The 26,560-nt window shown below is 37.8% G+C and overlaps 1 protein-coding gene across 4 annotated transcripts in view; it reads right to left on the bottom strand.

Annotated features, from left to right (window-relative positions):
- PLXNA1 (plexin A1) overlaps nt 1–26,560 on the bottom strand; it is a 334,967-nt gene that overhangs the window by 52,880 nt on the left and 255,527 nt on the right. For all 4 annotated transcript variants that reach the window (XM_070936901.1, XM_070936902.1, XM_070936904.1 and 1 more), the window contains 6 exons: nt 22,581–22,748; nt 20,354–20,447; nt 17,908–18,144; nt 17,209–17,352; nt 13,421–13,655; nt 8,900–9,042 (listed from right to left, as the gene is read on the bottom strand). In XM_070936901.1, coding sequence (XP_070793002.1) covers nt 8,900–9,042; nt 13,421–13,655; nt 17,209–17,352; nt 17,908–18,144; nt 20,354–20,447; nt 22,581–22,748 — 1,021 coding nt within the window. The remainder of the gene's footprint in view (nt 1–8,899; nt 9,043–13,420; nt 13,656–17,208; nt 17,353–17,907; nt 18,145–20,353; nt 20,448–22,580; nt 22,749–26,560) is intronic.

The following is a 26,560-nucleotide window of genomic DNA, read 5'->3' on the forward strand; positions in this document are numbered from 1 at the left end:
AAGGGGTCAACTATCCTAGACCTAATCTTGACCAATAGGAAGGAATGATGGATAGAGCAAAAGTACTCTCCAAGAGGAGAGCAATCATATCCAGATGGAGTACAAGGTTAACTAGGGGATCTAGAGAAGGCAGTCATGTGTCATGAACATCAGGAAGACAGATTTTAAAGAACTCAAAAAAAGTTGGTCGCCATATCATAGCTTGAAATCCAAAAAAAGTCACAGAGGTACTTGTCTATGGAGATTCTTGGTCATCCAGGTCATGTTGCCTCAAAGGTGCTTTTTCAAAAGGGGACTTTCTTTGTTTTTTTCTTGAAGACATTTTGCTTCTCATCCAAGAAGTTTCTTCAGTCCTGACTGAATGGTGGAGAAATGGAAGGATTTATACCAGAGCCTTGCTGGTACAGTGGTCTAAGCACCCTGTTATTAACACAGCTGCCTGCAATTTACTGCTGGTTCGAATCTCTCCAAGGCTCAAGGTTGACTCAGCCTTCCATCCTTTCTAAGGTAGGTGAAATGAGGACCCAGTTTGTGGGGGCAATAAGCTGACTTTGTATAAATATACAAAAGTATATTAACGCATTGTAAGCCGCCCTGAGTCTCCGGAGAAGGGCAGCATATAAATCAAATTAAAAAAATATATATTATATTCCTTCCATTCTCTACCATTCAGTCAGAACTGAAGAAGCTTCTTGGATAGGAAGCAAAACGTCTTCAAGAAAAGACAAAGAAAGTTGTTTGTTTTTTTCTTGAAGACATTTTGCTTCTCATCCAAGAAGTTTCTTCAGTCCTGACTGAATGGTGGAGAAATGGAAGGATTTATATTTCTTCCATTATTATATTCCTTTCATTCTCTACCATTCAGTCAGAACTGAAGAAACTTCTTGGATAGGAAGCAAAACATCTTCAAGAAAAGACAAAGAAAGTCCAGTTGCCTATTTAAAAAGCACCTTTGGGTCAAAGAGGTACAGATAATCCAGAAAAAGCACAATACTAAACACGGCAGGGACAAATAAGCTTTTTGAAAAGGACAAAAGCTTTAAGAACTGAATAGGGATGAACGAGTCCTTTAGGCTGCAAGGCGATCAAACCAGTCAGTCCTAGAGAAGATCAACCCTGACTGCTCTTTAGAAGGCCAGATCTTGAAGATGAAACTGAAATACTTTGGCCACTTAATGGGAAGGAAGGACTCACTGGAGAAGAGCCTAATGCTTGGAACAGTTGAGGGCAAAAGAAGAAGGGGACGGCAGAAAATGAGGTGGCTGGATGGAGTCACTGGAGCAGTCAGCATGAGTTTAAATGGTCTCTGGGGGATAGTAGAGGACAGGAAGGCCTGGAGGAAAGTTGTCCATGAGGTTGCGATGGGTCGGACACGACTTCGCAACTAACAACATCGAGGGATGAACAAAAACCTGTTCAACAAGATGAAAAACATAAAGGAAATATTTAAGAAAAGGAAATGGGACTGTTAACTAAAGACAATGAAAAACTGATAGCTCAAACTTGAACAATGGAATTATCAATTTTCTATTCCATTCAAGCTAAGACTCAGAAGGAGATAGGGCTTAGGTGGAATGCAAAGCATGATGGGAAGGTAAGTTTAGAATATGTTCCTAACAGAAGATAAGACGGCTAGTGGTCTCTTACATGGGGAAGATATTGGAGTAATAAAGGAAAATAGGAAGAATACAGAACCGTATAACACTTTCTTTGCATCTGTCTTCCATTAGAAGAGGGCAAGAGCTGTTCCTGATATAACTGAAGAAAGGGCAGGAAGAACATAACTGAAGAGTGCAAAGTATATTAAGAACTCATCTTGAAGAAATTCAAGACTGCAGAGTCATTTGAGTTTCTAGGTGACAAATGAACTGGCAGGAATGATAAAACCCGTTACTGTAATCTTTACAAATTCCTACAAAATCGGTAAGGTGCCAGAAAGTTGGAGAAAGACCAACTTGGTATCAGAGAAGGGCGGAGGAGTAAGCCATTAGAACAGACTGTCAAGCACTGTGTCTGTGGAATTTTTAGAAAATAATGCTACCATTATTAGGAGCCAGCATGGGATTGTCAACAAGTCATTTCAGATTAAATTTATCTTTTTTTAATGGCAGAGTGATTACTCTGGTAAACTAATAGAGCACACTGTGAACAAGGCTTCTCATTATATTCCTCTGGACAAGACAGATAAATGTATACTTAACAGTACTACACATTGGTGGATTTTCAATTGGTTGAAAAATCACAGACTAAAAAAAAAAATCACCCTTAAATAGATTTGTATTGTTCTAGAGGGAAATACCAAGTGGGAATTTCCCAGGGCTCTCTGCTTGGCCCCATACTGTGCAACAATTTACAAATGCCCTAAAGAATAGAGCAGAATGGATGCTTATTCAATTTACTGTACAGATGACATCAAGCTAGAGACAAATATCTCAGAACAAAATCACAATTAAAATTATAGTGACAATCGAGACAAATTCAGCAAGAAGATGCTCAAGTGTGGCCAGTATAAAGTCTTGCATCAGGCAGGAAAATGAAATATATAGCTATGGACTTGAAGAAATCTGCCTTGATGTCACCACATGTGAAAATGATCTAGGAGTAGTAGTGTGATATAGCAGCTATGAAGGACTATACAAACTTGGGCTGTGTTAACTGAGCCATTGCATCCAGAATCAGGATATAACAATTCTTCAGTACTCTGATGCTAAGACAAGGGATGTAGAGAAGCTGAAGTGAATTCAGAGGAGACCTAATAGGATGATATGGGACCCGGACACCCTTAGAAGGGCTAGACATGCTTATCTTGGAAAAGAGGAGAGACTGATTACCATCTATAAATGTCTAAAAGTCTATACTATTCCATGTTGAACTGAAAGCAGCACAAAAAAATGTTGAACTGAAATGGAAACAAATGAGGTTAAGGCTGAATATTAGAAGAAATTCCCTCACAATAAAAAGCTGTTTAGCAGTCAAACAATCTACCTAAAACATTCAAGGACACCCAGTAGTTGGGAGGGCTGGGTGATTTCCTGTCAGAAAAATTGTTTAGTGAATTCCTAAATTGAACAGGAATTGGACTACATGACCTATAAGATACCTTCCAACTTCCATCTCCATTTGGGTAGATGATATTTTTGTGTGTTCCCACAGTCCCAGGTATGTTGGATACATACAGATACAGACTCATGACAAAGATATTTTTTCTTAAAAATAAAAATTGGTTTTCAAACTAGAGGAACAATGTGTAAAAGCAAGATGGAAAGTCTGTATGTAATATAGTAAAAATTGATCACACAAACATTGATTGTACTTGACTATAATAGGCAGCCTTTGTCTGTAATTAATAACTCCATTATTTCCTAGAGCCGATTACGCCTACATATACTGTATTCCAAAACCCAAATCAAATATGAAGAGGTCAACAGCGAGGGGATGATAACGGCATCCTTCATTCTTTCTATCAAGAGCAACCTTGTTAAACAGGAAAATGAGATGCTAATTTTGGCAGAACTTCTTCTACTAAATTAAGGGAATACTGCATGGCGTGGAAAAAAGAGAGTAATGGATTAGGTGAAATGGGAAACTAGGAGTTTGAGGATGTCAGGGAGATGTGCTAGAAATGAGGGACTAGTCATGTCTCGAACAAATCCAACTGAATCAACCTATTACTGCAGAACATGATAGTAGCAATGATACAAGGATAAAAATGATACAGGTACTCCTTGACCTATCACTACAATTGGGTACAAAATTTCTATAGCTAAGCAAGGTGGTTGTGAAATGAGTCACACCCAATTTTATGGCTTTTTCTGCCATGGTTGTTAAGTTAAATTACTGTAATTACTGTAGTGAATCATGTCATTAAGCAAATCTAGCTTCCTCCATTGACTTTGCTTGTCAGAAGCTGGCTGGGAATGTTGCAAACAGTGATCACATGACCCCAGGATGTGGCAACTGTCATAAATACATGCCAGTTGCCAAGGTTTGAATTTTAATCAGGTGACTGTGGGAATGCTGTGATAGTTGTAGGTGCAAGGACCAGTCACAAGTCACTTTTTAGTGCCACTGTAACTTCAAACGGTCACTAAGTGAACGTATGTACAGCAGTGGTGGGATTCAAATAATTTAACAACAGGTTCTCTGCCCTAATGACTGGCTGGGTGGGCGTGGCCAAGGGTGTGACAGCAGCACTGGGCCTCCTGCGTCCCCCTGGGAGCAAAAATGGGCCACGGCGGGGGGAGACGTGCCGCCAACCCCCCACCCAGTTTTGGGCCTAGGAGGCCTCCCTGCACTTACCTGGGAGCCAAAATGGGATGTGTGGAGACTCCTGGAAGGGGCGAGGCAGAGCCAGCCAGCAATTTAACTACTGGTTCTCCCGAACTGGCTGAATCCCACCACTGATGTACAGTAAGCCAAGGACTACCTGTGTTAATGTCAGTTATGACCCAAAGCTTTTTCTGAGTAGTACGTGGAAATGTATCCCATAGGCGCATCTTGAGACTTTTCTTATGAGAGTCTCTCTGATCCTGTATCTGGCTTCCCACAATGGAGAGACAGATGCATCTGAGAAGTACATCAGCAGAACATACATAAAAGCAATTGTTCTTATTTGCTTGTTCATGATCTGAGCTACTGGTATTCACCACACCAAGCGTGCTCAATATTATATTGAGTTATAAATGACCAATCGTGATTAATAACCTTTTCTTTTATAGATTTTGCATAATTCCTTGCAAGGATGACAAGGCTCATCTCATTTCATGGGAACAAACTCCTTAATTTAGAAAAGTATTGAGTGAACAATTTCCTTCTGTTTGTTCTGGATTTCCCACCACTCTTCATCATAGAAAAATCTTCAGTTCAACTATCATAAAATAACAAACTATAAGTAATTTGCATTGACAAGGAAGGGTACTATATACAGTGCTATAATATATATTTTCAGTTTAAATAGAAACTTAAGAAACCAGAGCCAAGAAATACAAGCAATATATCATAATTTCTGTAATAACCATTCTGGATCAAACAAATACTAAGAACTATAAATAATACAAAGATAATCATGGTGAGATTTCCCTTACCCCAAAGCTCAGCATTTTATATCCTCCTTTGAAATTATGGGCATTTCCCAATTGATATCTGTCCCCATGTATATAGCACAGTGTATACTAGCACACTGTATGTTTGGTAGCTGGCAATCGGACTGCATTTTTGTGGAGTTAGCAACCTTAATGCAAAAGCACTTTATGACTCCATTATCAAGGACACATCACTATCTTAACCTAGAAAGGTGGCTGATATAAACTTTTATATGGATCAAGGATTAAATAAATAATTCAGAGTAGACAATAGACAGATCTGGATTGTCATATGAATATGCTTAGAACTTTTCTAAATTGTTTGTTAAAACTCTGGCCCTAGGAATTGACATTTTTACTCCTTGGTGTTTCATTCCCTTTTGCAAAGTTTAATTACTTTTGTGGTGGTGTACTAAAAAGCTTGAAGTAAAGAAATGGTGTACAGTACAAGTACAGGAAATCTTATTCATCAAGCTGAGCAGAGGGTGGTCCAACTGGAGGCCTAACCTATAACAATTGAAGCAGCATGGGGTACCGGAATTTACTTCTCGTTTTCATTGCTTTTCCATACTGTGAGACATCCTCTTTAGCAGGATTTAGGAGGAGGAGGAGGAGGAGCCAGAATACTCAGTAACTCCCAGTAAATAATTTGCATCATTCTTTCCAGAGAAAATTAATTAGGTATATCTCAACTGGGACTTCAGGGATAGAGCAAGTCAAAAGGAGGTAATTTTGGCAGCTGCGTATCCTATTATCTTGGATTCTTTCCAACTTGTAGATCTGAAGGATATAGGGAGAGTGTGTGGAGAATTATGGCTACCATGTGCTTATTCAGCTCGCCCCTGCTAGTTGATTAAAATAAAATTAAAATAGCTAACAGGAGGTAGCATTGCAGCTCCAGGTGTGTCTGGATAATTATCTCTGCCCAATACTGGGCAGAATACAGTACTGAGACGAGACAGCTTTGGTACTCTTGGTGAACTTCTTCATCAAAAGCCAGATATGGAGCTGGCCTAGCCCTCTTGGATTTTTGATACCACCAGTCATTGTATCCTGCTGACCATCTGCTAGGATTGACTTTGGAAGCACATTTGGCAATATTCTAATCCTATTTTCTGTATTGTGTCCTGACTGTCTATAGAGAAATTTGTGTCTCAGCCTTTGAACTGGCTAGTCTTGGAGAAAAAAATGGACAATATCATTCAGTATAGTCTCAGTTTAATTAGTTGCTCAAAAATTAACTAAAGGCAATTCTAGTGTTTTTGATGTAGAAAAACAGAGAAATTGAAATTGTATGTAATTTTTCCTTTTTTAAATTTCTTTTGAATTATATAACTTTTTTTTTACTAATTGCAAATAAAATTAATGCATTTTGCCTTCAACTGCCTTTTGTACAGTTTTTAAGCAAAAAAATAATGGTGATGTACGAAAACTTAAAACTCTAATAGACTTAACTATTTAAAGCAGTCTCTTTCCTGTTAAGATCTTCAAAAAAAGGTCTTCTAAGGATTCCCCAATTGTCAGAAGAAACCAAGGCAGTGCTGCTACGCTACAGAAACTTGCATATGTCCTCTAATCACCTGGTGTTTAATCACTGATTTCAGTATTCATAGTTGTAATTGTTACTGTAATCATTAATCCAAAACAGTCCACTGCAAATGAAGACTTCTTTTTTGAAGGTTAACAAATATAATCTATCATGATGATCCAGGATCAGTTGGTGGGTGGAAGATTTTCGACTTCTTGGTCTAGGGCTGAAAGAGGAAGAATGGCCCCAAAGGAACAAATAAACCAAATATACAAAGTCACTGGCTTCCATGCCTTAGGGAAGACTAGAACTTGGTTTCATGTTTTTAATCCAGCACCTTAACCACAATGCCACATTGGCTCTCATACGGTATTCGCAGTATTTACCTTTTAATATTTTGCACTAAATTTTCAAAATTTTGTGAGCCCTGTTGAGTAAATTGAATTAAAGGATAAAGTTTTTTAATGTATGATTTTTACTTTTTAGAGACTCTCTACTGAATGAGAAATCATTTAGAGAGAATTATGGTATAATATGTGTTAGATATTGGCTACAGAGAAAAGGAGCGGGGAAAAACTCGAACCTGATTGGTCAGAACGCCTGGCAGCTCTCTATATAAGGAGAGCTGTCAGGCAGCCTGCTGCTGGATTCTGTATATAGTTATAATAAAGAACTGTTGTACTAGCTTGGCTCCTGTCTCTTCAATCACCGAATACAACAATATATGCACACTTCATTAATGAAAAGAGGATTGGTTAGTGAAATTCAGACGCAAAGAGCAGCTCAGCAATCCATGCCTTCCAAACTAAAAACAAAAACAAAAAAAATCTGATAAAAGTAGCAAAAATCCACCAGCACTTCAAAGCTAGAAATATAACTAGAAAGAACTACATATTGTAATCTCACAAAGGAGATTGATGGACATGGCAGTAATGTCTACGTCATAGAAACTCCGGTGTACAAACTCCTCTCTGGATAACACCAAAATAGGACAACACCTACTTGAGTGGTTTTTAAAATTAACTGTTTTTCATTGTGCCGATTTACAATTAGATTCTGCTGTCAGCAAAAGGCTTCTGTTGTTTTCTGCCTTTAACTAATTTTCGTTCTCTTACTCTTTACTTAAAATCTTACTACTTGAACTGACCTTAGCAACAACTTTATGAGTCACTTAATGCTTTCCTATGGCTCCCTCTTTGCTTACCCTATTTGACCTGCCTATTAACATTTTTAAAAGATGCTCCTCAATTCTCCAAGTTGCTATCAAGCAATGTTGTCTGTAGAACTAATACTTCTTATTCTCATTTCAATTAAAGCAATAATGGCTGAATTAGTCTCTATGCTCTGCAGTTTAGAAGGAATATAAGAATAAAGCAACAGCAGGAGTGATTTAGTGAGAGCTCAGTCATGACTGTTGGAAGGAAGAGTGTTCAAATCCTATGCAAGACATAGTTTTGCTAGCTAGCATGGCTCAGGTCAATTTCTCCAATGTTCAACTCTCATCCAGTAAAACTAAATGGCTTACTTGACACGATTTTTGTAAAAACAAAGTACTTATGTGCCATCTTTTATAGAAAGAGGAGGAATCCCCTCCCCCCGCACAAAATCAATCAATTTTTATCTTCAAACCATCTATAAATGCAGAAGCCAAAATCTGGTATCATATGGATGTTTGATCACAAAACTCATAAATCATGTCCCTGGCTAGGGCTCAAGAACTTGCAGTCTGAAACCCCTGGAAGACTTTCAGTTGATTGATTCAATATTAGCATATTCTCTGTTGGGATTTTAGAATACCTACCTCCTCCAAATACAAAAATGCCTATGATTGGATCCAGCGTTTCAGAAACACTGTCAGATTAGACTCTTCAAAATATGGATATAATATGATACATCATGAACAACTTTCCTTGGTGACAACATTATAGTTATCCCACCAACTTCCATACTACCTGGCCTCAAAAACAAGCAATCCCTTAAACTTGTTCAAGAATCAACACCTTGAATGTACCTTCTTTAGCAAATCTTTATGGATAATGGGAAATTAAGAATCATGGAATATTGATGATTTTGAGATCATTTAGATTAGTCTAAACCAATATCCTAAAGCAGAGAAACATCAATAGACACAAATAACACACACACAAAATAAGATTATAGAGATCTCTCTCTTCTATAGAGAGAACTGATTCCTTTTCCTTTTTCCTCAAGTCCCAGCCCTACAAAGCACAATAAATTAATGCAATATTAAAGATTATCCAAGCAGACACACATACACCCATTACCACACCTCCATTTCTTTCAGGACAGGATGGTCTTCTATTCCTGGAAAGAGGACTCTCATGGCATAGGTGCAATAATCCAAAAAGGGGATGCCAGCCCCATCCAAGTCATTGGTCAGTTCATGGATATCAGTCTGCAGCTCAGCAAAAGCTGGGGAGGAAACAGCAGATTTAAAAGGGTGCCCAGATAAACCTCCCTTTCAAGAATTCAATGGACTAATACTACAAATTGTAGTGTGCAGCTAAAATGTTGTTTAAAGTGGAAATATAATTAATTCATTAAAATTGTATCATAGCTTACTTAAGTATGAAAAGAAAACCTAGAAGGATTTATGTTCCCAAAACTCTACTGGTAGGGATTTCTTCAATGAAAATAGTTTAGTCTTCTGACACTGAAGAATCAAGTGGATTAAAACTTCAGTGCGAACTTTGACTTGAACTTATATACAAAAAAGGTACAAAAAATGAAAAGAAAAAAAAAAAAACAAGGCAGAGTTTTTCTTTAAGGAAGACTAGACTATACAATAGAAAAGTGAGCCTCTCCCCTTCTTTCCCATCTTTCAAATGGAAGGACCATTTGTGGAACCCTTGGTGGTCTCTGACCCTAGTTGTTTGCTTGCAGCCACAGTGGCACAGTGGTTAGAGTGCAGTACTGCAGGCTACTTCTGCTGATCACCAGCTGCCAGCAGTTTGGCAGTTCAGATCTCACCAGGCTCAAGGTTGACTCAGCCTTCCATCCTTCCGAGGTGGGTAAAATGAGGACCCAGATTGTTGGGGGCAATAGGCTGACTCTGTAAACCGCTTAGAGAAGGCTGTAAAAGCATTGTGAAGCGGTATATAAGTCTAAGTGCTATTGCAGATGTTTCATTTCCCAACTACTGGTAGGTAATATCATCAATGGGGTTTGCTTCGTGTTTATATACAGTAGGTCACCCTGTATGTAAATAAGGCACAAACCTGATCCTCATTTAGTTGGGGTAACGATATGTCTGCAAGCAAACAACTAAATTCAGAGAGCACCAAGGACTCCACAAGTACAATGCTGAGCCATAGATATTCTCTTCTACAGTTTTTGGCGGGGTTGGAACAGTTCACAAGAAAAAAATAAAGCACACCCTACAGCTTTAAATTCACCTACAACAAACCAGGTTGTTTGTTTTTGAGTTCTAAAGCTGGGGAGGGGGAAACTTTAGCTGAAAGAGGAGAGGAATGCTGGGGAAAAAAATCAAATTAATGGCACTTTAAAAGGAAGCTAGAAATGGCAGAGGACTGTAGGCTGATCAGTTCGATGAGAAAAAACAAACCGTCAGTTTGAAAGGCACACTATCTTATCTGTAACTAGTGGGACTAGAAAAGAGAAAAGGCAGGGAAGATACTGCAGCTTTTAATTAAAAGTAGATCCTTTTATCTGCCAGCTATGGAAGACAAGGCAAAATTCCCTCCTTCCACTCCCTCCCTCCCTTCTTCTCCAATCACTCTGTCACTATTTCTATCTACAGGGCTTTTTTTTTTTCATACTTCCTTTTTTTTTTTATTATCTCCTTTTAGGAGTCTGCTTCTAAAGCAGCTTCTGGGCCAACTTGGAGTTGGCAGGGTCACAGCCCCAGGCGCTGGCTTGTGGTGATAATGGGCAATTAGGTTTTATCAGCAGGATCAGAAACAGTATTCTGTCCAATTTCTCAGCATCTGTCTGTCACATAATGAGAGACCCACAGTCTTTCACAAGCAGACTTCTCTCTTCCTTTAAAACTTTTCCTCTTGAAATCTTGCTAAATTCCTTCAAACTGTACTAAACAAAACCTTCAGTAAAATTGCCTCATCTGACCTCAAAGCAGTGCCTAAGCTTACAGAAGTTTTGAGAGTTGCAAAAGCTGTTAACGCCAGGTGCGGCATAAACCTGGTTCCTATGTTTTTTTTAAAACCAGTATTTACCTACCTGGCATGTGATGGTTGCCCTACCAATCACATACTCCTCAATCAGAATGGCCAATGGTACAAGGGAATTCTGGCAATTACAATTACAATATACCTGGAGGAAACCATGCTAAAGGTTTTTGCCTTAAATCATAGTGAATTGCTTCCTATTTGTGTTCATATAACACAGTAATGAAACTGGAAGCAGTACAAATATGATCATTACTCATTATTTGGGAACAACATTGTAGGCTGTTAATATTGGTGGAAAAGATGCCTTCTTATCCCCCATCTCAGAAAAACAGGACAATATATAATGTTCACCTACATCTTTCTCTTTTACTTTACTGTTTTAGCTGTTGAGCAACTCCAACACTCTTTCGGAAGGCCCTAAAGACGTGGTTCTGCCAGCAGGTCTGGGGAACCCAGAGTAGGATTGAGCCCATTAAATGGCAGATATGAAGGTGTGTTGTCACTGGGGTGGTGGGGTATTATTGTATTATTATTATTATTTCATCTATATTGTTTTTTTATGTCCTGTAAGCTTCCTTGAATCACCATGTGCGAGTAGGTGGCAATATAAAATTTCTAAGTAAAATAAAAAATAAAATAAATATCTCCAAGCTCTAATTTTTTAGAGCTTGTGTGAATATGCATTTTATTTCTTGTGATCTAAGTAATGCTGACATATCCCAAAAGTGCTTTTTTTCAAGAGGCAATTGGACTTTCTGGTTTTTCTTTGAAGGTGCTTCACTTCTCATCCAAGAAGCTTTTTCAGCTCTGAAGAAGGTTCTTGGATGAGAAGCAAAATGCCTTCAAAGATCACCCAGAAAGTCCAGTTGCCTCTTGAAAAAAGCACCTTTAGGACAACCATGACCTGGATGACTGAGAATCTCCATAATGTATCCCACATAATGCTGAGATACTGAAAGACAGGTGTGCTTAAACTGTGAGTTATGAGCCCCCTGTCCAGGGTGCAATGACCAACTTAAGTGGCGATTCCAAAATGTTTTACATTCTGGTTGGGCAAAGTAGGAACACAACAGATCTCACTCTAGGTTTTGCTTCCACTTTGTACAAGCCCGTTGCAGGCTTGCCAGAGCAGAAAGAAGCAACTTTTAACAGTGTTTCTACTTTGCAAATGGAAGGATTGTTGAATGTCAGTCTCAGCTTTGCTCGCTGCTTTGCCTGCACAAGTCTGCAGTGGGCAGTTATGGTTTGATAATAATCAAGTGAGCCCCAGACTGACAAGGATCACCCAGAAGACTGTTTAAGAACAGCCACGTGTAGGCTCCTTAATTATCAGTGAAGAGACTCATTCACTGGCTCAAAAAAAGGAACTAAAAGAAGAAAATGAGGAATCTGTCTCAATGTATCTTGGGGATATATTAAGAAATATTTCAATTGCGGGGATTAATGTAGCCTCCTCTCTTTTTTAACACATTTCTGCTGAGGAGATTTTGTGAGATTCAAGATTGGAAAAAGAATTTATTTTAGCTTTAGGAAGAGGCAAAGAGCATGATAAGTAATCACAGTGTTTGAAAAATTATGTGATATAATGAAAGATTTAATTTCAAATGTAAGTGGTGTAGTTGCTTCTTACATAACCTTAGCCCCAGTGGAATTATAAGTTCTATTAATAGAGAGGGAGATATTGCACAAATGTATTTATTGTTTTAGGGAGATATGGTGCTTGAAATATTGAGAATCCATGCTGCAGAGTCACAAAACTCCAGACATCCAAATTTTTGTGCTCCAGGTATTATAATTATAAAACTGCCTCACCCAAAGCTAAGTCTGAATATAGGTGTTCTTACACCCACTCTGACATTTACTGGAACCCGCATTTGTAAAAATGAATGAAAGAGGTTTTTCAGCAAAAAACAGCGGAATGACCAAGAATGTATAAGCAGCAATTTTCTGTAACATTATAGGGGGGAAAGTGAATGCTACTGTGGTTTTTGTTTAATAATATAACTTTACCTGCAATTAGGGCGTTTATGAACCATGACATTATGATTTCATACCCTCAGCAACATTACATTTCTACTCTGATCTTCTTCTTTGAAAATTCTATGGTTCTGTGGTTTCCAGATAGCTCACGGAAGAAAATTGACTTAAGTTTTAGTTATAGAAAATTATTTTACATTATATGGATGGATCATAAAAAAATAATAAATGAAAATAAATTTTAAATGAAACTTATGCATTGCTTCATGGTCAGCTGAAATCATATGATGTGGACGGGGGGGTGCAAATCTCTTATCTGATTGGTTGTTTCACATGGTTATAGCCTGCAAACCTAATAGTCCGTCTTTTGGGGAAAAATAAGGTTTAGTGTTATCTAAACAACTAAATCATAGAAACTAAATTGAGCAGAATGCTTCAGAGGCCCATAAAGCAAACCTAAATCTACCCATGATGTTGGAAGATTCATTCATTCAGTACCTAATGCAATATGTTTGGTGCTTTAAAAAAACAAAGAAAATGGAAAGGAATTCAGTGCTGCAGAGGGGAATGCTGAAGCCAACTTCTGCCTGCAGTTTTTTTCTTACAGTAGTGGATTGACAACAATATAAATGACAGAATAGCAGAAAGATGGCAGGCATCCTCACCTTCCTTGCATTCCAAGGCCACCCGTGATTCCAAGTTGTCCATTTGCAGCTGGAGACGTTTAAGGGTACGGTCAGCATCTCGAGACTTCCGTTTGTATGCAATAAGGACAATTATGATGATGAGCAAGAGAAGTCCGCCTCCTCCACCAATGCCAATAATGGCTGGCAAAGTCAACAGGTTGTCAGAATAGATCAGCAGCGTCCCTGGAGAGAACTCAAACCCCCCAGCCTTAATCTGGAAGACACAAAGAGAGAAAAACATCCAATACTATTGATTGCGGCTGTCTTACTCCAAAGAAAGATGTTTATTCTCTCTTTTACTTAGTAGACCAGGAAAATGAGCATATTTTGAAACTGGGCAATTGAAGAGATTGTTTAGTTTCAAAATGTTAAAGGAACTATTTGTCAGGGTTCCAAATAACACCCCCAACAAAATCAAACTCCGAGGCTTGAGTTTCCTCAAAGCTAATTTTTATTAGAAATGTCATATTAGCACATCTGGGAAAACCTGAATCTGAGAGCTTCCGGGTTTTCCTCACCCAAAATAAAGTTCAAGTCCTTGCCCTTCACCCACATGTCTATCACACAAACCAATCAGGTACCCTCCAGAACAGAAGATACCTCCTCATTCTTCTCAGCAAAGCTGCAGGGCACAATGGCCTTGACTTTCTGGAAAGAATGTTATTTTGACTACATATCATCTTCACTCCATACAATCCCCCCTCCCATTTTCCCACAGTAGAATTTGTGGCAGGCCTGAAGGCTCAAAGATAAAAGATGGCTTCCAGGTCTGACACTATCGACATAAGGACATTATCAACATATACTTTTCCAACTGGTGATCAGAACTCTCTTGTCATTGCAGGATAAGCAAAAGGCACCTTTTTAAAAAAATTCTACTTATTTTAACACTAAGAAGAAAAATATACTCGCAACACTGATTTTTATTCTAGCAATAGCCCAGAGATGCTTTGTACTCAACATACCATTACTAAAGTCGGTTCTATCCTCACTATTCCCATTTCTAAACAACTTCTAGTTAGCACTGACTGTCACCTTTAGAAGGAAGCAAATATAACAGCAAGAAAGAACAGTGGTGAGATACTGTAGGATGTCTCACACGACCAGAAAGGAGATTAGATGGGATATAGACATATGCAGGCACACTACTGATGCCTGAAAGAAGTAAACATCAAGTTTGATATCTCATTCAAATAACATTATACTAATACATGGGATGCAAAGTATACTTCTCTGATGGATGAGGTGCCTGGAGGAAGAAATATTTTGGGTCCTTTTCAAAAAAAATCAAGGCTATAATGAACTCCAGAGTAAGGCCGACTTGTTGTACTAAAAACTAATTTTATATAATTCATACAGATGTTGTTGAGCATAAAGAGAGAACAGGTAAAAAATTCAGAGATTAATGAGATTTTTCTTTTTCCCTCTTAAACCAATAATATTAAAAAATAAAGTATATGATCCATTTAACTTTTGCATAAACACAGATAAAAGTCAATTTTGTCAAGCAGCCACATTATTATGATTGTTTTAAACATATCCATAGCCGTGTTTGCTTTTGTAAGCAGCTTTTCTAATACATGCATTTTGTGCAATTTCATATAATATGTAGATTTTTGAGTGATAATTTTGAAACAAGTGTGCAAAATCCACCAAACAATTAGATACCTTCAAAATGATAAATGGAAGCATCGGATAAGTGCCTTCAATGTTTAATCTCACAAAATAAAATTGTATCTTTATAAACTTTAAGAATTTAAAATACACATCAAAAAGCAAGACAAGATTTGGCACATAGAAAGTTTTAAACTGATGAAGGGTTCAGAAAATGTTGGATCATTTGATTCTGAATATTAAAACTTTGAAATTAATTTTAAACAATAAATGCATTTTCCTAGGAAATAAAAGTATTTTTGAAGTTGGAGACATAATAAGAGAACCAACTTACAATGGGGTAGAGATATATTTTTGAGGAATTGCACCAGAAGCATGATTTTAACATTGCAGGAAGAAGCGACAATGATCTATGTAGCCAATGACACTATAGGTAGTCCTTGAATTACAACCTGTTGCTTTGGGACTATTCAAAGGTATGATGGATTATAATTGAAAATCAAAATCCAAGGATTGCTCCACCAATGTGGCCATCTGATCACACTTTGGGTGCTCAGTAACCAGGCCGCATTTACTGACATTTGCAACAGTCTATGGTCATCTGTCTGCTTTTTACAATAGTTTTGTGTTTTATGACAGTTTTGCTGAAAACTGCTTTTGCTTCTGGTTTTCGGCAAAACTGTGTCCATAGAGAACCTGTGGTTCACTTAATGACTATGGATTTGCTTAAGGATTGCAGTGTTCACTTAATGACTGTGGATATGTTTAATGACTGCAGTTATTCACTTAATGACAGTTACAAAAAAGTCCTCAAACTGGGTTGGTCACATGACTGATCCACTTTATGATCATGATGAGCAAGCTTCATTATGGCCATAACTCGAGGAGTACCAATACTCTAATAGCTGAAAATCCAAAGGATCTGCAAACTCTAATAATGGAAATCAAGGAGCAGAGTGAAAAAGTGGGATTAAGATTAAATATAAAGAAGTCAAACCAAACTAATGACAACAAGTGTAGCAACCAGCATTACAATTAATAAGACCCTAGAGTTGTGGAAAGCTTCTGCCTTTAGAATCAACTATCAATAGCAAGGCACTAGCAATCAATATATATGCTGCAAACAAGAACTTGGTATAGAAGCAATGAAAGCCTTGGAAAAAATACTGGATGCTATGACATGTCACAGAGCCGAAGTGGTGCAGTGGTTAGAGTGCAATACTGCAGCTACTTCAGCTGACTGCTAGTTCAGCAGATCAGCGCATCAAATCTCACCAGCACAAGGTTGACTCAGCCTTCCATCCTTCTGAGGTGGCTAAAATGAGGACCCAGATTGTTGGGGGCAATATGCTACTTAGTATACTGTCTTTGGTGTAAGCCACCCAGAGTCCTCGGAGAGTGGGCGGCATAGAAATATGAATAATAAAATAAATAAATAAAATAAAATAAATATACCTAAAAACTCCAGAATTATGTGATAATGTTTTTCCCAATGATGATCTATAGAACTGAAAGTTGAATTGTGCAGTAAAAGGACAGAAAGCATATTGAGTCTTTTGAATTTGGTTTTGGAGAAGACTCCTGAAAATACCATGAATGTCCAAGAAAAGAAGCAAATGGTCATAGAACAAATCACTACAGAGTCCACATTAGAGGAATAAAGGATCAGGCTGAAATTACCATATTTTGAACATATTGTGACAAAGACTCAGCTTTCTTGAGACATCCATAATGCTGGGAAAGGTGGAAAGAAAGAGAAGGGGATGACAGTAGCAAGGTGGACAGGCTCATAGTGACAGGTATACCATGGGGAGATACCATCAGGCTGGGGACAATCATCTTGAAGAAGGTCTATCTGTATGGCTGCCAAAATTCAATACCAAACTGACAGCCTGACAACCAATATAAAAAGTTATCTCACAAAACTAATTTAAGCAATATGCTCAATACAATAGATAAACAACATAGTTCTTTAAATAGCAGAATTTATATTTGGAAAGGGAAGGAGGAAAGAGTGACAAAATTCAAAGGACAATGACTACATTCTGTGATCTTCGCAATTTCACAATTCTTTTAGCAAGAAAAATAAAATAAAGCATTTGGTGTCCAGGTAACACAAAAACACAAACAGAGGCATGCCTGACTTGCCTTACCGTCACTTTATGCTGTCCTGTGAGGTTTGGGGACTCGCAGAGCAGTTGAGTTTCAGAAACAGTAAGAGCACATGGAGTGTCTCCAATGAGTACAGTGTAGTTTAACCGGGAATTACCAGGTGCTGGTGGGAGAAGGTTACGGCCCTTTAAGAAGAATAAAAGTAGGTTTGTTGTTGTTGTTCAGTCACTAAGTCACGTCCAACTCTTCACGACCCCATGGACAATAGCACACCAGGCCCCAAAAGTAGGACAAAACAGATGGCCCCAGCCTATTCCCTCCCTTCTCCCATTCTCAGGAAGGTACCTCAAAGTAAAAGAAAGACCAGAGGCAAGGAGAGGTTGTAAACTGGTATCCAGGCCCTCCCTGCAAGAATGGCAGCATCCCCATAGGGATTTATGGGGATCTGACAATGTACTTGCAATGGTTCCCCTCTCCTGTCTTCGACACTGTAATGTGAAGATTCAATCAAGATTTTTTCTCTTCTTAGCAATTAAACTTAAATCCTACACTTGTACGTTGAGAGTAACAGGATCTATTAGCTTAATGGACAAAGCTTTCCCTGAATGGGTCTGGGAATTCTGAACAACACTGTATCAACATAATGTGTAACTAATACTTATCTAATAATACCAGGAGCGATGTTCAAGAAGAACATTTATCTCTAAAACCTGCAGAAACGAGGTTGAATAAATTATTACCTTGAGGATAAGAGGAGAACTTGGCTTGAGCTCCAACATACCAGATGGCAAGGATTCAAACACAGGATCTGGATAATAGATAAAGTTAGTTCTGTTGATGATCAACAAGGCTTGAACATTGTCCATAATAAAGCCAATCTCATCTGGTCGATCACCAAGTTCTGAAGGGCTCTTGACTGGGTTATCAATGGAAGGAGCATAACACACCATGATGGTATCATTGTAGACTGTACAATTCTGAAAGGCAAATGTTAGCAGGCTTAACCATTTTTCTTTTTCATTAATTTTATCTTATTGTCAAGAAAAAACAATTTCCTCAAGCCATGTGCCACACCCTTAAATTTTTCACACAACTACATAAGCAATTCTCCCCTACTGCTAGCACTCTGTCCTCTCTGAGTTGTTGTTCAGTGCTTCTACTAGCTGTGAAATAGGAAAATATGGAAGACAGCAACTTCCTTCCCTTTTTCTAGCAAAGACACTATATGATGGGGGACAGTAAAGCAATCGTTTGGAGTGGTTGGGAAGATGAGTATCATGTCAGAAACCAGGCAGGGGGAAATTTTCAGAACTAGGAGGTTGAATGAAGTAGGAGCTCCTGCCAACGTGGACTTTCTTGTATTGTAACTCCAAAATGATAACTTTTCTTTTGGACCAGAAACTATGCCAATAATTAATTGATTCAGCTTCTCAAACAGCATGCAGGCCCCATGGCATTGTCGGGAATCACAGATTTAAGCCTGGCACAACCCACATGTATTGTCCTTGTCAAATGTAATTAATTCCTAGGAAGAAATGTGTACTTTTCTCCCTCAATAAATAAACCTAAATCAGGAGTGTGTAATCTTTTTGCTGTTAAATTGTTAATTTTAAATTAAGTATCAATTGAAATCGATGTAAATTATTTAATTCATTAAACATTATTGAAATTAACAGGGAAGGGATGGAGAATTTTGGGAATTGGTCCACAAATTTTAAAGTTGCTGAGATTGAGAATCGCTGACCTAAATAATATTGAATTTCATGGTGCTATTATCTAAGGCAAGAGATTCTGGTGACATATCCTATGACATCTATGACATCAGTTTAAGTATATCAAATCTCTTTTGAAACTATCCAACATTTAAAAATCTGATATGAGCCTTTGCTGACTTAACTGAGTTGAAGTATAACAAGGTACTGCCTTTATTCTTTACGTTTCAAAAAAGGAGAAAATGCTTCTGGTAAGATTCCTATTTTTTCAGATTTTCATCTTATTATGAATCAAATATTCTGGTTAGACTACTTATTTTACATTCTTTTTCTTCATACCCCTTTAGACTTTCTTCCTATTTGTCCATTCTAAAGACACATGATTTAAACAATTAAATTTTCAACTTGTTCAGTGGATTTGAAGGAAAAAATTAAATTGAATAATAATTTAATTAGATGCAATGGCACACTTCTCCAACAAATGCACAAAACAAAAAAGCACTAGCATAAATTAACTCAGATTATTTCAACAGAAAGTAAAACTTTAATTTCAGGAAAACCCAGATGTACTTTGTCATGTGAGACAACAAATGCAAAAATTTGCTTAGATATCAATCTCCAAGTAAAGATTGATAAATGAACTAAATTACCATTGCCCAAACTGGAAGACTTGCCATGATTGTTGTTGTTATCATTATTTGCCTTCAAGTCACTTTTTAGCGATTGTCTGGACAAGTCTCTTTCAGGTTTTTTTGCAAGGTTTTTTGAAGTGGTTTGCCATTGCCTCTTTCCTGGAGCTAGAGGGAGGGACCGGCCCAAGGTCACCCAGCTGGCTTCATGCTTAAGGAAAGACTAGAGTTCATGGTCACTGGTTTCTAGTCTGATGAAACTTACTCACTAAACCAAATTGGTTCTTTGCTCTCTGCTGTGGTCATTAAACTTCACTCAAAAATAACACTGTTTCAAGTGCTGCTGTCAATGAAGGACATAGTTTTGAAAAACACAAGATACAATATTTTTCTTTTCCCTACACTAGTTATGTAGATTTTACCTAACTCTTTCTGCATCACACAACACATCCAAGACATCCTAAGTAGACTGTTCTAATTTCTCAAGCTGTGAATGTGAGGAGCACAAGAAATTCTTTCTCCCTGCACCATTTAAATGTTGACTGTGGTATAAGATATCCAAAGTTTCCATAGTTTTTTTCAAAAAATTCTGAATTATGCTATACCCGAGACAACAATGCAACAAAACAACCGAGCTTGTCAACCAATGTAATTATGGTTTTCATGAAATTCTGAAGTCTTAGAAATAGAAAGTCTACTCATCAAAAAAAACTGAAGGCAGACTTTCGATCATGGCTGCTCAGGCATCCTGGATCCAAGCTTTCCACATTCCAGATCAGAATGTGCATCCCTAAAACAACTGGAGATTACTACACTGGGTTAAAACTGGATGAAGGTTTACTTACATTCTCTTTCTCAGCAGTGCCATATTTGGCTCGGATTCTGGGTGCTTTGATAGTAGCCAGGTTGGTGCCCGTCACAGTCAACAATGTCCCACCACTAGGAAACAAACAGAAGAGGTCAACTGAAGCTCCTAATGAAGAGAGTGCAGTCAATGAAACAAAGCATTCCTTTTATTCCAATATTTTGCAGCTCCCTGCTCTTTTAACTTCATGCTGGAAAAAACAATGTCTTTGTGAATTACTTCAGGCAGTGATGGGTAAAAACAAACAATTCCTACTCTGAGTTCCATTAATCTCCACAATGTACCCAGGATGCCCAATATCAAGCTTTGACTCTTAACAAGAAGAATAGTTCTACCTTTTGCCCACTACCATTCTGAAGTGCTGCCACATCTAAGGAACTTGGCTGAGGCACATGACTGTTGATTCTTGTCTCCTCGGGATGCTGCTTTCTCCAACTTTTAAAATTTTATTGGAACAATGGGGTTGCTCAGCTTGCTTTGTCTATGTGATTGCCAATGCTTCTCTTTCTATCCTCCTGTCCCTCCTTGCTCCATTCAATTTACTTTTGTGGGGAAAAAATGGTTTGTTGCTTCCCATTTAATATTAGCTTCATCTTAAATCAACTTAGTCCTGCACACAGTTATAATTTTTATTAGGCTGTGCATCTAAGACAAATGCAATCAACTTCAGCATTTAGTAAAATGTCTACTAAAGAGTGCTTTAAAATAGCACTCTGTTCCCATTCTGTGCCGTGTCAGACAATTAGAGATTTGGGTGGGTTTTTTTTCCTTATATAGCTAAATCTTTTGTAACTAGCAGTACAATTCTACAAATGAGTAGGATAAGGCTTACTCCCAAGTAAGCCAATATCAAGTTTTAATAACATTAACTGATGCCACATTCCAGGCAGAAAATGGATTATTCCTTCCAGTGTTTATTTTGGAATTCTGTATAGAATCCAAAAGCTAGATATAGAAGGATATATTTCTCAGGCATTGTTTGAATTCTTTTGATATGGGTCCATTAATTACCAGTATAAACACAACAAATAATGTTTTTCAAATCTTACAATTTTTTTTTTTAATTTGATTTATATGCCGCCCTTCTCCGGAGACTCAGGGCGGCTTACAGTGCGTTAAGCAATAGCCTTCATACTTTTGTATATTTATACAAAGTCAGCTTATTGCCCCCACAAACTGGGTCCTCATTTAACCTACCTTAGAAAGGATGGAAGGCTGAGTCAACCTTGAGCCTTGGAGAGATTCGAACCAGCAGTAAATTGCAGGCAGCTGTGTTAATAACAGGGTGCTTTTAAACCACTGTAGTACCAAGGCTCTTATTTCATTTTCATATTGATATTTTGCCAAAAGCAAAGGTCTATTGTCCCAAATACAAAATATATCTTTTATTGTGGAAAAGAGATGTACCATATCAGTAATTCATAAATAACTCCCTGAATTGTCCCCAAATAACTTATTAAATAAATACAAAACAGATAGAAAACCCAACATTTGTAAGAATTTCTTTTGACTCTTGGTATTGGTATTAACTTGGTATTCTACCAAGGAGTAGATGTGCAGAATGAAGGGTGCCAACAAATACTCAGCATTTTATGTCCAAATGACATATTATGGCTATTGTGCCTTTACGTTACAGCATTGATTGAAATAGTTTAGGAAAAGGGGTTATAATATTTTTCAGTAGTTTTTCTGTGTAACACATAAACTCAGGGATGGGCTTCAAAAATTTTAGCAAGGGGTTCTCTGCCCATTTGCTGGGTGGACCTGGGAATGGTGGGCATGGCTTAGTCGGCCTCCTGCACCACGGTGGGGAGGGGGCGTTTTTGCCCCTCCCTGGGCTTCAGTGGTTTTCCTCGAGCCTCCAGGAGGGCGAAAATGGCCTCCCTAGGCTGCGAAGGCCCTCTGGAGCCAGAAATGTGCCCGTTTCCAGCCTTCCCGAACTTCCAGTAGGCCCGTTTTTCGCCCTCCCTGAGCCACTGCGCATGCCCTGCACTTACCTGCATCCAAAATAGGCCGCATGGGGACTCCTGGGAGGGGTGCGGTAGGTGGGGCCAGCCAGGAATGGGATTTGGGGGTTCTCCGAACTGCACAGAATCTTAGCTAGAGATTCTTCCAAACCCCTGTGAACCCCCAGCAGTCCACCCCTGCATAAACTGCATAAAAACTACATCAACAGAAAATGGATAATTTTATTTATTCAATCTTACCTTCTGATACTCCATTCAGGTTCTATCTTTTGGATTGTGGGATCCTCAGTATAATAATATGTAACATCAGCACTACTAAGCACAGCTCGGTTTATATGAATGAGGATGGCTGAACTACCTGGAATCTGACCAGATGGGGTCCTACATTGGATTTCACCAGCATTTCTCCTGTGGGACATAGGGAAAAGAGGGGGGAAAATGAAAACAATGTCATATGCTATGTTTAAGACAGCAGGCATCTTTTATATTGCTATACCATGATACCAAACAAACTGAATATTCCCTTTGTACCAAGCAGGCAATTTGTTCACTTAAGGCAGTCCACCGTCTACTTTTCATCTTTACTGTCAGTTAACGAAGCCAAGCCTGCTCACTATCATGGCCCTCACCTCCCAATATGCACTGTCAGTCAGCTTTTTGCAAAAATGAATCAATAGCTAAAACTGGTTCACTGAAGTATATAAGAATACAAATAGCAACTTGACTAAATCAACAATAGTGAACAGGTCTTTAATGCCATTAATAATTGTGAGTTTACATACGGGTCCTAAGTGGAACTATGATCTTGCACAAGCAACTCAAAAGAAAATGCAGATAGAAAATACATCATTGAGTATCTAAAAATGGGATTGCAGTAGCCTGAAGATCTCCTTCCTTCCTTCCTTCCTTCCTTTTGTTTATCACTTAGATTTACATAGCTGACTACTTAACATGCAATTCAAAGAATAATATCAATTAAAACAAACAGACATAACAAACATTTTAAAGACAGCATATTAGTCCCTTAACACTTTCAAGAGTCATATATTCATTCAGTTTGTATTGGTCTATCTCAAATACACAACTGAGTGTTTTCTTACTTTCCTCCAGCAATTTTGTGCTAAGAATTCTTATTATAGGATGTTCATAACCTAATTAAAGAGATAAATATTTAATATTGATTCTTTTTAAAAAATAGTTTAAAATGGTATTTGAAAATGAAGAGTATGGGAAGACTTATATAAACAATATAAATAAATATAATCACCTTATTTCTTGGAAAATGTGAGCTTCCATGTTTTTAAAGAGGAAAATACACTGTATGTCTTTATGTAAGGTGTAAGGTAAAAGGCTTTCTGCTATCTTATTTCAAAATATACTGGGGAGCAAGATACTTTAGCTGTTGCTTGCAAATCCTGGTGGACAGTGTCTAAAAAGCCTCAGTTCAATTTGAGTGTTTGCTGAGGAATAATCTAAATCTGATACCCTTGTCAAATCAATACCTATTTGTTATGTTTTGTCTGCTAACAAAGTTATCTAAGTACTAGTGTAAATCTCTAAAGGGACTAGCACCAAAAGGCCAACTGATATTCTAAAAGTACATTTTCTCAACTATAATTCAACAGTAACTGACCAGGCTGAAATTGAAAAAGGGCATAAACCTGTTTCCAGTAACAAAGAACACACTGGGGACACAATTTAGGACATGAAACAAAACACAAAGGAATTGGGCTAGTAATGAATGATAGTCATCTTTTAATACCTTTAACCCAGATTGCTACCATATCAATATTGGGTCCCTGTTTTGTCCTTAAAAGCCTAAATGACTGTGAAGGGATGTTGGTTCCCCTTGAATAGAATCTAAGAATCACTAAATTATTAGCAATAACCTTTAACCCAGATGCCTTATTAGCAAAATACCTAAGGGAAAAACATGAAAGAGAATGGTGAATATTACTTTCCAATACTGTATATAAAATTTTTAACCTGCTCCAACTTATCACCATCTAAATGTCATGACTGTGGTTTATAACTCTTCTCAAAAACCAATACTTTGGATTTAATGTAATTAATTTTCAGTGAATTAATATCACAGTACTTTGAGAATTTAATTAATAGGTGTTTAAGGATGAGGTCATTCTGACCCATGACCAGAAGAGCAATAACAGAATAACAAGAAAAGTCCTCTTCCTCCAACACGTCTTTCGATCGAATAGCAGTAAGAATTGGATTGATTCTGACCCATAATCTTTTTGGCATCGGAAAGTGTCAACAGGAAGAGATATGCATAGAGAGAACAGATTCTTCTGACCTCAAACTTATTCTTTCTGAAATCATCCATGTGAAACCATGTTAGCTATAGATGGTGATCTGTTTATTTATAATTTAGATTTCTAAGGCCACCTAATTCAACAGCAACCCTGGACAGTTCTAAGATTGGGGATTCTTCCTCTAATAGCAGAAATGGCAAGCAAGAAAAATTGGTTGGCCCAGAAGTTTACTTGGCAAGGAAACAGCAGCATTGATTCCACAGCTTGTCGACATGGGACCTAAGCAAAAGAAATGATCTGGAGACTCATCTTTGATAAGAGTTCTCAATGGGTGCAGACCAGTGGTGGGATTCAGCCAGTTCTGTCCAGATCATGTGAACCAGTAGTGGCAACTGTGGGAGGCTCCACCCATCCGCCCAGGCGTAATGCGCGCAGCTCACATTTGCGAACTGGTAGGGAAGGTAAGTGAATCCCACCTCTGGTGTGGACATTTATTACTTCTCCCTCTTCAAAAAAGGATGCACAAGAAAGGTAATTTAACATCGCATCTGATACACCTATGGAAAGATATTTTAAAGTTATAAGAAAATTGGGAAATCCAATGAATGTTAAACTGGAAGAAGTCCTTGCAGAGCAGAGCATGCTAAAATAAAGTGAAGAAAGTACAAAAGTAAATAAATTCAGGGGAAATAGAAAAATTGCAATAACGCTAAAACTGCAGTGATCCAAAGCAACTGGAAAGATGTGGAACACTCCTCAAGAGTCTCTTTTTCCCCACTTAAGAAGCATAGATAGAAATGCCCAGTTGGTGTCTTGTGTTGTTATAGAATCTCACTTATACGAAGGACAGAGATTGCAACAAAAAAGCTGAACTACTGGTAAATTATAATATGAATTTAGTAGTATCACATGAATTATCAGTTTTACTACTTCAATTTCCTTACGGTAATATATTTGAATTTACATGTGGAAAAAATGTGGAATGAATGTTAGGATTTCCTTGCGAAAATTCCAGGCCTGGTTGTCTTTTAAGCAGTTTACAATAGGTTTTCTACAAATAAAATATTAATCTCTGCATCTGGTCCTTCCCCACCCACTCACTCTAATCTCCTTGGGAAGTTCTGCTAAAATTATCAGTTAATGTAAAAAGAAAATAAAACACACACAGTCCTTGAAGCTAGCATAACTCTGGAGCGTTCTCCATCATGCAGCGACTGCAAACAGCAGCGATTAAGGCTGATAACCAGTAATTACTGCACAAAAATATTTAAAGAGCCGCTCCATTATCATCCCTAATCTAAAAATTATCCACTTCATGGCTCAGGGATTTGTGTTTTTTATAAAGAAAAGGAATTCATTCTTTGGTCTTTCTTCTTCTTCTTTTTTTAATGAACCATGAAAAGAAATTCCACAAACTACACAGAAATGTTTGCTTGGCTCCTTAGGAATATTATCTTATTTCACATTGTAGTCACATGTTTATTCCCAGTACATATATGTAATTGATTAGTTCAGTGCATTCCAGCCTTTCTTCTCTCTACATACAGGTAGTCCTTAACTTATGACCACAACTGAGACCAAAATTTATGTTAAGTGAGAATTCGTTAAGTGAGTTTCGCCTCAGTTTATGACATTTCTTGCCACAGTTTCTTAACACATTTCTTAACAATTGTTAAGTGAATCACTGCAGTTGGTAATTTAGTAACCTGGTTGTTAAGTGAATCTGGCTTCTTCATTGACTTTGCTGATCAGAAGATTGCAAAAAGTGATCATACGACACCCCCCCCCGGAGACACTCTAACGGTCATAAGTATGAACCAACTGTCGAGCATATGAATTTGGGTCACATGATCATGGGGATGCTGCAAAGATTGTAACTGTGAAAATGAACATACATGATCACTTTTTCCAGTGCCGTTGTAACTTTGAACGGTCATTAAATGAACTGAT

The sequence above is a fragment of the Pituophis catenifer genome, unplaced genomic scaffold (genome assembly GCF_029215685.1).
Source record: "Pituophis catenifer annectens isolate HBS135680 unplaced genomic scaffold, rPitCat1.0.hap2 SCAF_2, whole genome shotgun sequence".
Classification (NCBI taxonomy): Eukaryota; Metazoa; Chordata; class Lepidosauria; order Squamata; family Colubridae; genus Pituophis; species Pituophis catenifer.